At 41.8% G+C, this 16,832-nt stretch overlaps 1 protein-coding gene and 1 long non-coding RNA gene across 2 annotated transcripts in view; both read right to left on the reverse strand.

Moving 5' to 3' along the window:
• Positions 1–730, reverse strand: part of LOC146640564 (uncharacterized) — a 4,275-nt gene extending 3,545 nt beyond the window's left edge. The window contains exon 1 of the long non-coding RNA XR_014910021.1: positions 675–730. This is a non-coding gene — a long non-coding RNA (uncharacterized LOC146640564). The remainder of the gene's footprint in view (positions 1–674) is intronic.
• Positions 731–10,113: 9,383 nt separating this feature from the next.
• On the reverse strand, positions 10,114–13,998 carry LOC146640565 (uncharacterized). Its single transcript, XM_085400089.1, has 9 exons — positions 13,698–13,998; positions 13,130–13,438; positions 12,869–13,043; positions 12,683–12,766; positions 12,435–12,580; positions 12,155–12,238; positions 11,855–12,036; positions 11,272–11,496; positions 10,114–11,186 (listed from the first exon to the last, which is right to left on the reverse strand). The coding sequence occupies exons 1-9, from the start codon at positions 13,772–13,774 to the stop codon at positions 10,789–10,791; spliced, it is 1,680 nt and encodes a 559-aa protein (XP_085256215.1). The 5' UTR covers positions 13,775–13,998; the 3' UTR covers positions 10,114–10,788.
• Positions 13,999–16,832: the final 2,834 nt, after the last annotated feature.

A 16,832-nucleotide genomic window follows, 5' to 3' on the forward strand; every position in this document is an offset into this window, starting at 1 on the left:
CATGGATTTTATAGCAGATAACCTTAAAAATATTCTGCAATTATACCCAATTTGAAAAAGTTTACATTTCTTCAGTATTGAACAGCAGAAATTATTCTTTCTTGTCCGAGGTCATTTAAGTACAAAGAAAAGAAAAGACAGCGGCCGCCAGCGCTGTAAACAACGGTAGACTGATGGGTAATAAGCAAATGAGTAATGCGGAAAACACATGTTTGAGATGGGAAACTTTTCTTGAAGTACAGAGCGAGAGCTGTGCATGAACTGTGGTTTTTATCGTGTTGGAAGCAAAACAGCAAAAGTAATAGGGAATTAACGACGATATTTATCAAATGTGAAGCATAGTTTGGTTCTTCTTTTGCTGCTGGCCTAGTGAATTTTGGTTGAAGAGAGACAAAACCTGCAGCCCAGAATCTTGCGCAAAAAAGACGTAAAGACGATTCAGACACGACGAATCAGAATTAGTGAGCTTTTGGCTTTCAGCCCCGACGGCGGCTAAGCTAATTCTGATGCGCCGGTCCGCTCTGTGTTTACCGTTTCCTGCTCTCATTCGCTGGTTGTTGTTGAAATAGTTTTGTGAGCTTTAGCCTGAGACTCTGGCGTTTCTGGTAAAATACATTTATATTCATTCAATTCAGGATTTAATGAATCGGTATCGCTTCATTCAAGCTACTCACCTTTCTCTATCCACCTGCACTTTCAGCTGGACCAAGGACATTTACAGAGGTCCCGCCCCTGACTATCTCTGATTGGTTTAGACCACGAAGGGCAATGACGTGTGTCTGTTGTTGATCACATGGATGTCGGTGGCAAATTTTACAAACACTTCTCATAATGACTAACTACTCCTGACATTTTTGAGATGTTAGCTCTTTATACAACGAAGTTATAGTGCGATACAAATAATATCAGGCTGATCCTGCCACAATTTGTTCCCCCTGTGTAAATCACGGACAAACAGTATCCCACATTGCTGATTTTTCATTCACAAACACTTCTTATTATGACGCATTACTCCTGAAACTTTAGAGGATTTAGCTCTTTTTAGAGTAAAGTTACAGGAGAATAAAAATAGTTATCAGCCAAAATGTTAATGTTTTATTAAAATAATCCCATCTGATACCCCGTGAGATGAGATAACTCTTTAATGTCATTTCACAGTCATACATAGTACAGTAGTACAATGAAACTGGAAAACTGTCCTACGTCGGCTTTTCCATATATATATATAATTTTCTGTTGTATGGTAATGTAACGATACTAATTTTTCACAAAATGAAAACATCAGTACTTCCTGCGTGCTCCCAGCACAGGGGAAACAAATTCTGTCGGGGATACCTACTTTGGCACAACAGATCCAAGTATAAAAACAATAACAAATACAATTTCTAGGTTCCATAACAGTTTTTATCATTACTTTATTGTGGATTAGGTGAAGAATTGTTAAATGTGGACAATTTAAATAATAGACTAATGCAATAGCAAATTGTGCCTTTTTCTCAGATGGACAGCAGATGGAGTTAGAGGAGATGAGGTAGGAAGAGAGGCAAAGATTGAGTCATGGGCAGAGCCTAGTTTATTTCTCATAGTTTTTTAAAAATTCTCTTGCTTTATGGTTCTTTGCGCTGTTACCAGTCTTTGCATTTATCATCGTTTTAAGTGTCTTGATTTTAACTGGATCTAAAAGGCTTGGATCTCCACATCGTTGGTGGGAGAAGGTTATCAGGGTGGCTTCAAAATTTGCGACCACACGTTTGCTTTGCATTTTCCCCACCAAGTTGAAGTCACTGATTTTGCTGTTCCAGACTTTTGGAATCTCAGCTGAAACCCACATTCGCCAGGGTAATCTGTCGTAACCGGAACAGTGGAGGCTGCAGGTGTAATGCCGTCTTTTTGCAAAATGTCATTTGGCAGCTCAAAGAGATTTTCACCAAAGTTTTCAGCTAATTGCTGCTCATTGATGATCTGAAACATCTCCATGGTGTCATCTGGCCTCCAGGTTTCATCATGACCCGTTGTATTGCTGTTCACGGTTGAGGTAGTGTCCAAACTGACGGACAGAGATTCAGTCACAGGTAGCTGTTCCCACAGCTCTTTAAATGAATTCTGGCTGAAGGGTAGATTCTGATTAAAAACCAAAATGCCATCCTGCCTCAGTTAAAAAGGTTCCTAAAACTGTACTGCCTGATCAGTCACTGTACACTGTTAGGGTTAGGTTGTGGAAGATAATCCCTTCTCCGAGAGGAAAAGGAGCGTACCCGTACCCGTCCCAGAACACTTGGCGGTCACGTTGGCGCCGGCGGCCATAGCGCACCACAGTCCAGCCGTTTTCCATGGTGTCCAGTCTTTTTTTCTTTTCCTCTTTTTTAAATTGTCTTTCAAAAAATCAAATGTTCTTCAAAAAAATATCTATTTAAGTTAATGTGAACCAAAAACGGGAGATTTTTTTTTCTTTTGTGTCCTTTCTCACTGTCCCTGTTGCCCAGTTTTTCTGTTCCTTCATCTTTCTCTCTCATCTCTCTCATCTTTCTCTTTCCCCCAACACTGTTTGTCCCGTCATGAACAACTGAAAATAAAATTTAATAAATAGTAACAACAAACGTTGATCAAATTGTTTTAATTTTCATTATTCAACATTTGCACAGTATTCAGGTGAGTATTCGCTACGACCAGGTAAGTATGTAGGTAGGTGTGTGCTTGGTGAACAGGTATGTATTCAGGTAACTTTGTGGGGAAGGCGTCACGGTGTGCAACTTGGAGTCACGCGCTGCACTCCGGGGATGGATGCACACAAGAGAATTTATTAACGTACAGTGTCCAACAAGTGTATATACAAAAGGTGAAACGGGCATGGCTCCGGGGGGAAATCCAGGGGAAAACTCTCGTTTCTCTCCAAACAATCACAGGAATCCACTCGAACACTCGCCACTCAGGGAACACCAGGGAAAACAGTCCAGAGGGTCTGCGCATAAGGAAACGCTTGTTAGTTTCAAACACACAACGACACGGAAAAACACTTGCTAGAATTTCACTTACGCGATTCTTACAAATCCAGCGAAAAACAACCGTTGTTTCCTGGCTTAAATGCAATCCACACTGACGAGGCACAGGTGTTTCTTCCTCCGAGAGCTGGCCCGAGGGCGTAAACCCGTAATCAGTTCCGCCCTGGAGAGAGAGATAGTGATAGGGAGAGAAACACCTGATCAGCGACCAGCTGAACCTCCAGGCAGTGACAGGAGGGTGAGGGACAGGAAGTATACTGCTCTGTCCTTCACTGTTATGGCCTGGAGGTTCAGCTGGTCGCTGATCAGCTGCTGGACTCTTTGGTTGTATCCCAGAGGGACACGTAAGCCCTCACGCCACGTCAAGGCAGAGTCCATGTGAGGGGTGGTTTTTTTTTTTGGTTTTTTTTTATTTTAAATACCTCTATTTACAGTGGAACTTGTGAACACCACAAAATGAACTGAGATCACACTTCTTCAAGATCAACTACAACAGAAATCAAATTCACACTTGTCTTAAAGTGGATTCAAAAGATAAACAAATATGTCCTACTGTGCTAGTTCTAAGCATAAAGTCAAAATAAAGAAAGGACATGATTAGAACAGGAAATCAGCTTGTATGCCTATGCATCCCTGAGAAGGTCTCTTCGCTTTCTCCCAAAGCCCTTGTACGACCTTGCAGGTAGTCTTGCTGCTTTGCATTGTCCGACATACTCCTTGTACGCCACGCCAGTGGAGATTGTTGGATCAAGGTTGATAAATCCCTCTTCCTGCTGTGTCCAGTGTCTGCTGGTTTGAGCGGGCATGTACACAGCTCTCGTCTGCAATAGGTCAGGTTCCTCATCCTCTTCAAGTACAGGTGCATCCTCTTCCTCCATCTCCAGGGGGAGATCTGGAGGCAACTTTTTCTCCGCATGGGGTTTTGGGTTCCCCATTCGATAAAGAATGTCATAGTGGAGCTTATAGAGAGTGAAGCCGAAAACCTTTTCACAGACTGACGTTGAAAGGATCCTGTACTTTTGGAGCTCTGCCTGTGTCATCTTCAGCTCCAGGAGTAGGTCCTTCACTTTCTCATATGACACAAAATCCTTATTCATGATAAGTCCCACTGAGCTGACCAGCACCAAGACCTTGTTCCGTGTGTGTTTTTCAGTCTTCCCCGGAATCCTCTTCATCACTTGCGCCAGCCATGGCATTCCATGCTCTCTGTACCTTTCAAGGGTCCTGGCGTAGCACAGTCCACGGCGCTCCATCTCCATGGCCACATCTCCCACTATGGCCATGGCCTGGGACTCGATGGAAGGCTCCCTGTCTTCATTATGTATCTCTACATAATCAATCAAGTTCCAAGAAGCCCTCCTTGTTCCCTTTATGTCGCGGTACTTAATGTCTGGGAACCACCTGACCTTCAGCTCAAGGAATCCTGCTCTCAGGCATTCTTGTACATTCTTCCCTTCCCCTTCAACAAGCTTCCTCGCCCGGGCAAAGGTGAATGGGGTCGGGAAGGAGTCTCTGGTGGCCAGGTTCTCCGTCAGTGCAGCCAGATTAATGTGTCCCTTTAAATTCTCTGGGCATTTTTCCCCTTGCAGCTCTGAGATGAAGATGCCGTCGTTCCTCCTGAAGAGGTCTTTCAGCAGGAGTTTTACAAGCTCAGGTCCCAGCACGGAAGGCTCGCACTCGAGAGTCAATGTGAGAGCAAATAGCCTCTCGATTCTTTTCATCTGGAGTGTGTCCCTTGTCCAGTGTGCCAGAGGAGGTGGGCAGTCGTCAACAGCTGCACCAGTTGCTGCACCCAGGCCCATGAAGCCCCGCATGTTGGTTGCACTGAATTCGTGCAGCGAGCTGGTCCCGAGTGCTGCAGAGTACTGTCTGTCCATGTTGGACAAGGGGTGCCCGTATAATGCCTCCTCCAGCGCAAGCTCCAGCTGGAATGCCTTCCACACTGGGAGAAAGCCGCCTTTGCCTGTGTGCTTCTCCCCAAGTTGCCGGAGCTGGTCAGCCATATACTTTAGACAGCGAGACAGTATTTCATTCACGCTTGGCTGTTCCTGTTCCCGTTTAAAGGGTACAACGAGGGGGAAGTCCGTCAGGCACTTATGTAATGCACTCAAGTCGAAGAATGAGCATGCATAAACAATGTCTGTAAAGTCTGCCAGTTCCTTCCCTTCTATCCCCTCCACGATCTCTATTCTCAGGTTATAATTACCTGCTGCCTTCCTGGCCAAGTCCATCATGTGGATGTAGTAGTCCTCAGCTCTGGTGGCCACCGCCTGAACGTAATTCGGGTGGCCGAGGCCACCAGTGACGATCAATCCACTAATGGGGTGCCGGAATGTGGACATATAATGAGTGTGTGGGCTGTCCACATAAACTTGCCAGAAGGTGACGTTAGGCCTAGTGGCAATCTCTGCCAAAGCTGGCAAGATGTCCGGTGGGTGCTGGTCAAGTTCTGTCTGCACGTTAACACACTCGTGCATGGACATGGACGTGAAGAGCCTAGCTCTGGGTCCAAACATCCTTTCCAGTCCTGCTCTTGACCAGAAAAGTGTGGTGTGAGGGTCCAGTGGTATGAGGTTGCAGGCCACGTGCAGAGAACATCGCACAACCTCGTCAGGGTCAGCTACTTCCCACAAATGAAAGGGGTCCCTTGTCTTTTGTCCAAATTTGTAGACAAAGAACCGGACTTCCAATGTTGGATGCTCCGGCAACATCCTCTTCGCTTCATCCAGTTTGGAGAGTACGAACGTTTGATCCTGCGGCAATACGTTCATGCTCCCCTTGTTGTGAATGATGGTCTTCTGCAGCGTGGGTCTGCTCAGGTCTTCCAGTGGAAGGTCTTTGAGCAACTCAACAAATTTTGTTAAGATGCCATTAACAAGGTCCACCGTGTGTCTTGGTAAATAGTCAGCCATTTTACAGACTCTGTCCACCACCACAAGGGACTTGGGAATTACTATAGCTTCTAACTTGAATCCCCCGTCCAGGTAGGCAAAATCAAAGCCTCTTACCTTTCGCAGCACTTTTAAGCCCTCCACAGACAACTTACTAAGGTCAAAGTGTTTCTTTATGGTGTGCCAGGAGTTTTTCAGCTGGTGCATTTTGAAGGGTGCCATGTTCAACCTAGAAAAGGGTATATGCAGGCCTTCCAAGTTTTTTAGTTCAACCACCACTCCGTCGTAATCAAATTTACTCCAAACACGTCTCGTTGGATCCTCAACTGTCGTTGCCTGCAATGGAATGAAAATGTTGGGGTCCAGGAGGAAATCCTCAACGCTTTTAGATCTGGCGAAAGCATCCGCCAAACCCTTCATGTTTTCGACACCAACGTCCTCCATGGCTGTTGTGTTCTGGAAAGAACAGAAAGTATAATCAGGTAAGTAAAAAAGAAGTGAAACAATGTAACTGAAAAACTGTTAAACCAGGAAAGACAAAAAAAGTGTAATCATGTAAGTAAAACACATTAAAATCAAGTAAGTAAAGAACAGGAAAGAGCAATTTGCAACAGTTAAGAATATGCCAAAAATATTACCTGTATTGTAAATACAGTCTTTCAAGACAGCAGATAAAAAAAGAAAAGTTGTGTGTCTTAGTTAACCAAGACGCTGTGGTCATAAATCCAGAGACACTGCTCCTCTGAGTTTCAGGGCATGAATGACTGAGCTGAGCACTCCTCCCCTTATATAGGGTCCAGTCAAAAGTTGCCGCCATAGGAAATGAATGTCGTTCAGTGAATGAGCCAGTGAACGACACCCCCTGAACGACACTCACTGAATAACCCACTCAACGACACTGACTGAATGAGCCAGTGAACGACACCCACTCAACAACACTGTTATTAGGAAAATTGTGCTTAGTAGTCAGTATAATCTTTTAACACTAGCATTCCCAGGCTTCTACCTTTCTACCTATAAAACCCGAGAGCAGTCAAATGGTGGAAGTGGAAGCTAAATTGGCTAAATTGACCGCGGAGTCATCATTTTGCGTTTCTACCTTTAAAAGCCGGAGAGCAGTCAGTCAAATGCTGGAGTCGTTCATATGTATATTAGGTCGTTACCTAGGAATTCTGGAGGGAGGGGAGTGGGGGTGAGTGATTGAGGGGGTGGGGGAGTGGAGTGTTTCAGTTTGCCATCTTAGGGAGAAATCAACACATGTCCTTTGTATGTCCTTTGTTGCTGACATTTATTGATGAAAACAGTACAAAAAACCAACCATTTGTACACATATTTACAAATAATGATAAAAAGTGAGTGAGTACATTTCAACATTTTCAGCAATCACTCACAATCCTGGCACTGCCACGGTATCTGTCGTCTGCATTTACCACATGTGTACCTGTAGCAGTGAACACATCGCACAGTGGCCTGATTTTTTTTGCATCTGTGTACTTGGATTTTAGGTCGCAAGCCACCCAAAACTTGCTCCATGTACCACTCAGCAGGCCATTTGTAAATATGTGTACAAATGGTTGGTTTTTTGTACTGTTTTTATCAATAAATGTCAGCAACAAAGGACATACACCCATGTGTGTTGATTTCTCCCTAAGATGGCAAACTGAAACACTCCAAGTTGGTGACTTTTGGAGATTTGTTTCCCTGGATGATTGAGAATGCATCAAGATGAAACACAAAAGGAAGCTCACCGCTTTTAGCAGCTCCCCCACCCCCTCAATCACTCACTGAGTGATTGAGGGGGTGGGGGAGTGGAGTGTTTCAGTGTTTCAGTTTGCCATCTTAGGGAGAAATCAACACATGCATGTTGAAATGTACTCACTCACTTTTTATCATTATTTGTAAATATGTGTACAAATGGTTGGTTTTTTGTACTGTTTTCATCAATAAATGTCAGCAACAAAGGACATACAAAGGACATGTGTTGATTTCTCCCTAAGATGGCAAACTGAAACACTCCACTCCCCCACCCCCTCAATCACTCACCCCCACTCCCCTCCCTCCAGAATTCCTAGGTAACGACCTAATATACATATGAACGACTCCAGCATTTGACTGACTGCTCTCCGGCTTTTAAAGGTAGAAACGCAAAATGATGACTCCGCAGGGGTCTAAGGTAGAAAACCAAAATGACTGCTCTCCGGGGGTCTAAGTGCTAATGATATAAGTTTGCATATGGTAGAATGCTGCATGTAATCATTTGTGTGTAGAAGTATATGGTAAATATATAAATAATAAATATACAAGTATATAGTTGGTGGCATATTGAAAGAATGTCTCATCCTAGGAGGTCTGTAACATTTTAGGGTGTTCACCCCCACATCCTAGGAGCATGAGAGAGGTCGTACCTTGTCTTATTCTCAGTTCTGGAGACTGCACTTTTGCTAGCAAGAAGTTTCTCTTCTCTGAGTCTTTACTGAAGAAGTGTTTTAGACTATATTTCTTAACAGACACTGACTGCATGAGCCAGTGAACGACACCCACTGAACGACACTCACTGAATGAGCCATTGAACGACTCATTGAATGAGCCAGTGAACGACACCCACTCAACGACACTGACTGAATGAGCCAGTGAACGACACCCACTGAACGTCCCAAATGTTATTCTATGTAATAATTTCTGAAAAACCTTTAGGTATTTATTTTATAAAGTGCATTAGTTATGATTTCAAGTATGGTTTTAGGAAATTTTTCCTCCATATGTACAATTATATAAACATACAGACACACAGACACCTTTTAAGCCCTTGTCCTCTGATCAGGTGTCCATGTAGCATTTACCTGGACCACTGTCGCCAAACCATCTGTTTCATAATACATGTAATGTTTAATCCGCACTGGTCACTCCACTTTATTGTCATTGATATTTATATTTAAAAGTGCAATACTGTAATTTTCTGCTGCTCATTCCTGTGCAATATCCCATCTGCCCTCCCGTCATATTTCTTTTCAAGATTTTCTTATTTAATCACTAGTGTACATATATTTATAGATACATATATATTTAGTCATCTTTTCTCTTTTACCATGTCTCTCTAATATTTTGCTCCTTATTATTTTTCTATTTTCTTATTATTTTATTTTCCTATATTTTCTCCTACTGTATCAAGCTGCTGAGTGACTGCTGCTCGTCAAACACATTTCATTGCAATGTTGACCCTGTGCTAACTTGCATATGACAAATAAAACTGAAAACTGAAAACATGTAAGCTTTTTCTCTTTGGTTTGTTTGAGCGTTTGTTTTTTAAATACACAGCAAGTGTCACACTCTCTCTCTCTCTCTCTCTCTCTCTCTCTCTCTCTGTCTGTCTGTCACACACACACACACCTCCACATTCCAATCTAAGGAACAAACGCTCACTGAATTATAAATAAAGACCGGGGCAGTTCCTCAAGGCAAGGCAAGGCAAATTTATTTGTATAGCACAATTCAACAACAAGGTGATTCAAAGTGCTTTACAGAGACATTAGAAACAAAAACAAATAAAAAGCATGATTTAAAATAGATTAAAACAAGCAAAGAAACAAACTAACTAATTAACTAACAAACAAACAAAACAGTATATAAAATCAAAACAGATCAGCATCAGAACTTTAAAGTCTATCCTCTGACGGACAGGCAGCCAGTGTAAAGACCTCAGAGCTGGACTGATGTGGTCCACTTTTTTGGTCTTAGTGAGGACTCGAGCAGCAGAGTTCTGAATGAGCTGTAGTTGTCTGACTGATTTTTTAGGTAGACCTGTAAAGATGCTGTTACAGTAATCAAGCCTACTAAAGATGAATGCATGGACTAGTTTTTCCAGGTCCTGTTGAGACATCAGATCTTTTATCCTTGAAATATTCTTGAGGTGATAGTAAGCTGACTTTGTTATTGTCTTAATGTGTTTTTCTTTTCTTTTTCAAGTTTAGGTCTGCATCCATCACTACACCCAAATTTCTCGCCTGGTTTGTGGTTTTTAGATGTATAGATTGAAGTTCTCTGGTGACCTGTAATCGTTTTTCTTTGGCGCCAAAGACTATTACCTCAGTTTTGTTTTTGTTTAGCTGGAGAAAATTGTGGCACAACCAGTCATTAATTTCCTCAATGCATTTACCAAGAGCCTGTACAGGGCCTTGGTCTCCTTATTTATCTTATTTATCCAAAGTGCGACACCTGAGCGCAGACCCGGGCTGTTAAACAAATATGAGTCAATGCAGATGTCAGACAGACTGTCCAAATTCTCCCAAAGAATCTGCAGGCACCTGTTTAAAATTGGCTTAGGATAGAAAATTCTAAGTCTATTATTGAGATATTCTTATTTTCTGTTAGTAGTTAATCTTTCAAATGACAAGAGATAATGCCTAGATATCTCACCTCATCTTTCATCTGTGTATTACATATTAACTGCAGGAGACACTCATGTAGAGCTAGTATCTCACATTTATTATTATTATTGTTATTATTCATCTGTAAACCTGACGTGTTTCATAATCACCTTGGCTATGTTAATCATCATGCTCTTCAGGAGGCATCAAGACGCGGGGAACACAAATGAGAAATTAAAATGGAGCCACAGTGGAAGCAAAACCAGACACCTGAACATGGAAACACAAGACTTTCACAATAAAACACGAAACAGTGAACGTAAATAATACAATATGAAGCAGAGTGAAATTTGGAAACATGACACTTTATTTCAATACGTAAATTAAAACAAAACAAAACAAAACAAAAAACCCTCAAACCACATTTAAATTACATGCAAGACAATGTAAAAACAGCTGTGTTTTTTAAGAATAAAATCACTACATAAAAAAGCCCATGCAAAGAGAATAGGAAAAGAACAGATAAAATGAAAGTCAGCTGTCCAGCCACTCCAAGTCTTCCCCTTCACCACCATAAGATTTCCGAGTTACTCCGTAGTCCCATAACACCTCCTCACCAACTGCGATGTCCTTCAGGGCAATGAAAAGTATTGTCTCCTGAGGTCCTGCAGGGAAGTTCATTGTAAACTTCTGGGGCTTGATGTTTGGATTTTTTCGGGAATGGTTCATTCGCCTCCCATAGGTGTCAATGTCGGGATGACAGGCACAGGGGAATGCAGTGGCATCGATGCACATCCCTCGGTCACACTCGTCCCTGAAGAAGAACAGATACCCCGACTGGGGCCTCCGTTTCCCTTCTGCTTCAGTGATATATGTCCCGTGGTAATCGCACACTATATCCCCTTTGTGGAAAGGCATAAGTGCGATCACACCTGTAAGTTGAAAGATACCATCGGTCATGACAGGGCTCTTAGAAACGTTCACTTGCAATTTGTCTAAATGTTGTGTGCATTTTACCTTTGCCCTTCCGTTCCCCGAAGTCTTGCAAAGCCAGGCCCTTCCACTTCTGCTCTGCAATCGAAGACATGAGGGACTGGTTGTCTTGTATACTGGGCTGCGGAACAACCCAGGCCTGCAAGATGGCATTGACAGTGGGCTTGTTGGTGTGCCATTTCTCCTTGTCCAAAGCCATCTGCACACGTGCAGGCTGAGGTGGGTTTCCTCTTCTGCCAACTGACTGACCTAAATGAAGTGGTCACAAAGCGACGTACAAGAAATAATGCAAGTGATTATTGCGGCTTAAAAATGAAAAATCAACCATATGCATTTTAGTCAATCACGTATTTGTACCTTAAAATATTCCTTATATTTATAATTGAGCTATCTGTGTATATTTGGGTGTACAACATTGAGTGGGTTATACTTACATGTATTGTATTATTTAATTAGTTCAGACTGTTACTGCTATTGTCTCTACACAAGTGTAACCCACATAATTTTCTTAGAGATTATTAAAGTATTTTCATTCTGAAATACATACAAAACAAACAAAGCAATGCAACAGAAGCAGCTCCATTAACATGACATGCCCAGGCCTTACCGAGAATGTACCCAACTCTTTTCTTCAGCTGAATATCCCTCCATTTCTTGTAGTGGTGTCTGTGCTGTGGAAAGCCAGCCTGTACACACTGCCGTTTGGATGGTGGCTCTCCATTCAGGGTGACCGGGAAGGCCTGGAGGAAGGCATCCCATTCTTGGAGTGGCAGGTGCGTAGATGATGTGCTACATGAAAGGTGTAGAGGAGGGGATGCATCAAATCCATCAAAAGTTTTTAAATGTGGAAACGTGTAACACAGGTTGACTTGTGGTAGTGTGTGATATTTTTTAAAAAAAAGTGTACCTGGCCTGTCCTGGTGTCGGTAGTCCTCCTACTGAGCTTGATGCTGACTCAGCCATAGCATCCCCAGGTTCAGTGCTCAGGTATCTGTGGTTTTTAATGCATGCAAATTAATTAGAGAGCCCAGAGAGATGAAAAAGCCAAAATACAAGGGGCGAACATCTCTGACATACAGCAACATATGTGGCTGACTGTTATGAGTCCAGGGTTAGGGTTTCTCTGTCAGATCAAAGAAACAAATCTTTCTTAATATGCTATTGATCCAGTTAGGTCAAGCACTCACCTCGCTCTCAGGCGTTTTACATCTAATGATGGGTTGGACAGTGGGACCCCACATTCTCCTAGGAAGAACTTGCCCCTGTCATCGCTGCCAGCAATTTGATTTTCCAAGGACACTGGACGGATGTTCCTAAAATAGCAGTCCAACAACTGCAGAGAAAAAAAGGAATCAATGTTAAATATCTCATAAAATCAATTCACAAGGTGCCTATAGAGCAAGAAGAGAGTCGCTGCTGAGAATGAATGACTTACTTGTTCTTCCTGGCTGGTTATCTTCAAGTTACCACTCAGCTCAACACCATCAGCTACTGCTTTCCGCGCCATCCAGTCCTCTACCTGTGTATGTAAAAAAAAAGGTGTTGGAGCTTAAAGAAATACAGACTTACATCAGCTGTCATTTCACTTATCGTGCACTTTTGTTGTTGGTGGTGCACTTACACAAAGTTCTTGAACAGCATTTGCTGTCAGTCCATGTTGTAAAATCAGGATGGCCTCGCAGTACTGTCTGAAGGTAGTCATTGCAAATGTGGGGATGCAATCACCGCCAGAAAGTCTTGTGTGGAAATATTCAATATCCTTCTTGGCCACGGCAAGAATTTCCTTCTTATCAGACCTATTGCAAATGTGACAGAGGTAAGACATTATTGAAAGTTTGTATGTGTCATCCAATATGTGGAAGTGGCAATAAGGTCATCATACCTCGCTGTTGGCACGACTGTCGAAAACGCTTGGGGACTGTTCGTGATGATAAATCCACGTGTTTGAAGGCGAGTGCAGAGTTTAATGCAAGATTCTTCATCCTTGCAGTACTCCTGGAGCTCTGAGAAGTTCCACACTCTACCTTCATTAGAAAACAGCTTCTGTGAAGCAATGGCTCTGGAAGCTTCTTCCTCACATTTCTGTGGTGTGCAGTCTTTCAGGCACACTCTGCTCAGGTGTGTGCGAATGGACTGTTGCGGCTTTTTACAAAGCAGGCAGTAGACAACGTTTCTCTCCATCTTGTTTGCACTGTAAATACAAAGAGTGAGAGGCAGAAAGTGAGAGAGAAAAACTGCATATCAATTTAGTTTATTTTGATAGTATGAGAAAACAAACAAAGAACAACAACAATACATCCACACACAAACTTTGCTTCCATCCCACCCCCCCAAAAAAAACTTAAAGAAAAAAAAGTTTTAAAACAAGTTTTAAATTTTAAAAATGAGGAGAATGGCACATGCAAGTTTTACATGTTCAACCACTTAAAAGCCCAACAAACAGTACTTACATTAAAATTGAACCGTTGTCTTCTGTTGTCGTCTTTCTCTCTCTCAGTGTCCTGCGGAAACAGAGTGGCAATAGCATATCACAAGTTGGCTACATTTATGTCCTTGTAGCTGTATGCTTCCCCATCCCCTTTTGCCCACTGAATGACAAAATGACAGGCCCACTTTTATCACCTACTGAACAACCCACTAAACGACCCACTGAACGACCCATTGACCCACCCACTGAACTGAATTTCTTGGTGAAAAATGTTTCTCATGTTACTTTAAGAGCTGTTAAAACTAACTAGTCCATTCTCCCGAGTGTTACTTTGTGTGTGTGTGTGTATATATATATATATATATATATATATATATATATATATATATATATATATATACAAATTGTAAAAATTAAAGCCGGCTATTGCTGTGCAGCAGTCTTTAAAGAAGGTGGTGCTCAAAGTAAAAAAAGGGGCACATATAACCAGGCTGTATAGCAACAACACACATTCATCGGTATTCATATATATATATATATATATATATATATATATATATATATATATATATATATATATTTTAAACTTTTCTATCAGTCCTTCACAAAGAGGGAACAGTCTGTCTACATATTGGCCATCTCTCAGCTGGTGCTGGTTCCTGCTCATACTCTTCCTTAGGCGCTTGTGACTGTGTCCCCCTGTATCATCAAGGGTCCCAAAGCCAACACAGATGACCCTGCTAAAGTGGGTCCCCCAGTCTCTCCTGACTCTGGACATTTGCAGGTTCTCACACCTGGAAGTCAAGCAGGTCATAGGCTGCAGCACTGAAACACAAGTTACAGTTATAGGTAAATGTTCATGTACCTATAACTGTATGTATGAACAGTTTATGAACATTCAGCTCATAGATTTCTCACTTCTGAACTCTTTTAGTGTGTTTTTTTTCATTTATTGTTTAATCATGTGTGTGTGCCTGTGTGTGGTTATGAGCACCTTCTACAGAGGCACCACTGAGAGTATTCCCATTTAACACTCGTAATAACACACGCTGAAAATACTCCTTCTGTTGTTCTTTTTCAGTACTGTACACCACCTGATGGTTTTGGCTCCTGTCTCTTTTTGCTTTCTCTCTCATTGTGGAAAAGCATTATAAACATGCCAAAGAGAGATGGGTTCATGCATTTCAGTTTTAACTGTTAAGCATTCTGTGTGCATGCCTGTCTGGTTGTGTGTGTGTGTAAGACATTTGCTGTGTATGTAACCTTCCTGTCGTTGCCGGGTCAAATCTCACCAATTTACAAATTTAAAAAACCCTCACCAATATTGGGTTTTACATCTGAGTGCCTCGAGGCCTTAGTACGTCCTCCACACTATGCACTTGAACATATTAAGGTGATGAGAACTTCTTTTGTTTAACTTTGAGTGTTTGAATCAAGTTTGTTACATATGTGGGAATAGGAATCCACCCCCACCCCACCCCCTTTTGCCTACTGAATGACAAAATGAAAGGCCCACTTTTCCCACTTACTGAACAACCCACTAAACGACCCACTGAACGACCCATTGACCCACCCACTGAACTGAATTTCTTGGTGAAAAATGTTTCTCATGTTACTTTAAGAGCTGTTAAAACTAACTGGTCCGTTCTCCCGAAGTTTACTTTGTTCTTCTAGACCAGGGGTAGGCAACCTTTCTGATGGCGAGTGCCATTTAAAATGTCCTCAGAAGTCAGTGTGCCAAATGATGTTATGGTGTTATAACATCATTTGGCAACATAATAATGGTGTTATTTGTCTCTCAGAAACAGCTCATAACTTTCCTTCAACTCATTCCTGTCACCTAAAAGGTAAACCTTTCTCCATCACCTGTCCAGCTCTGATGATTCAGTAAGGACATCTCCTGGATTCATCTTCATGTTTCCCTCTCACCAGATATACAAACCATCATGAGCAGCAGCTTTTACAGCTGTGGCTCCAGCAAACATCAGCTGATACTAGAAAGTAATATCAAATTCCAAATTCTAACAGCAGCTGATCAAGCTTAAACGTGCTGCTCTTGTTTAGCGCGACATCCGCTGGTTTCTTCTTTCTGGCGCAAAGTGGGCGATAAATAAACACGAGAAAAGCCGTTGAAGTAGCAACAGGAGCGAGAGGGGGGAGAATGAGAGGAGAAGAGGCAGCTGACAGCGTAAAGACAGAATAAATCTAGCTTTGTGTCTTTTTTTCCATTCTAGCTGAAGTCCGGGACAAACTGTGTTCCTTTTCACCTTAATACAAAACGCGTGATATTTTCTCTGAATGAGGGTTGATTCCGTCTTTTTTACAGGCAACTCTACTAACTAACCTTATGAATAAAATACAGTTCACTATGGTATCAGTAACATCAAAGCACCCGCCCAGCTGTATGGAAACTCCATCATGCTAGCTAGGTATTGTAACTGACTGTAAAAAGTCAGCATAACAAAAATAAACTCTACCTAAAATTGGTTTATATCTGACCCAGATAGACTGCAGGTCATAACTTCTTACCATAAGTTCAGTTCACCTGATACTCGGACAGGTGTCCTGCCAAACTAGGTATCCCCGACAGAATTTGTTTCCCCTGCGTCCGGAGCACACGCTGGACTGTCCAAATCACGGACAAACAGTATCCCACATTGTTGATTTTTAGTTTACAAACACTTCTCATAATGACTAACTACTCCTGACATTTTTGAGATGTTAGCTCTTTATACAACGAAGTTATAGTGGGATACAAATAATATCAGGCTGATCCTGCCACAATTTGTTCCCCCTGTGTAAATCACGGACAAACAGTATCCCACATTGCTGATTTTTCATTCACAAACACTTCTTATTATGACGCATTACTCCTGAAACTTTAGAGGATTTAGCTCTTTTTAGAGTAAAGTTACAGGAGAATAAAAATAGTTATCAGCCAAAATGTTAATGTTTTATTAAAATAATCCCATCTGATACCCCGTGAGATGAGAAAAGATAAGATAACTCTTTATTGTCATTTCACAGTCATACATAGTACAGTAGTACAATGAAATTGGAAAACTGTCCTACGTCGGCTTTTCCAATAAATATATAATTTTATATATAATAAATATATATATATATATATATATATATATATATATATATATATATA

The sequence above is a fragment of the Rhamphochromis longiceps genome, unplaced genomic scaffold (genome assembly GCF_057381845.1).
Source record: "Rhamphochromis longiceps isolate RC_006_pf unplaced genomic scaffold, R_longiceps_female_GT1.1 unmapped_scaffold_5, whole genome shotgun sequence".
Taxonomy (NCBI): Eukaryota; Metazoa; Chordata; class Actinopteri; order Cichliformes; family Cichlidae; genus Rhamphochromis; species Rhamphochromis longiceps.

Coding starts and splice junctions, on each gene's coding strand:
- LOC146640565 (XM_085400089.1), bottom strand. CDS start 13,774: ATGCTATTGCCACTCTGTTTCCGCAGGACACTGAGAGAGAGAAAGACG. Junction 13,044..13,129: donor ACAGTCGTGCCAACAGCGAG/GTATGATGACCT, acceptor CATTTGCAATAG/GTCTGATAAGAAGGAAATTC. Junction 12,037..12,154: donor CCGACACCAGGACAGGCCAG/GTACACTTTTTT, acceptor CCTTTCATGTAG/CACATCATCTACGCACCTGC.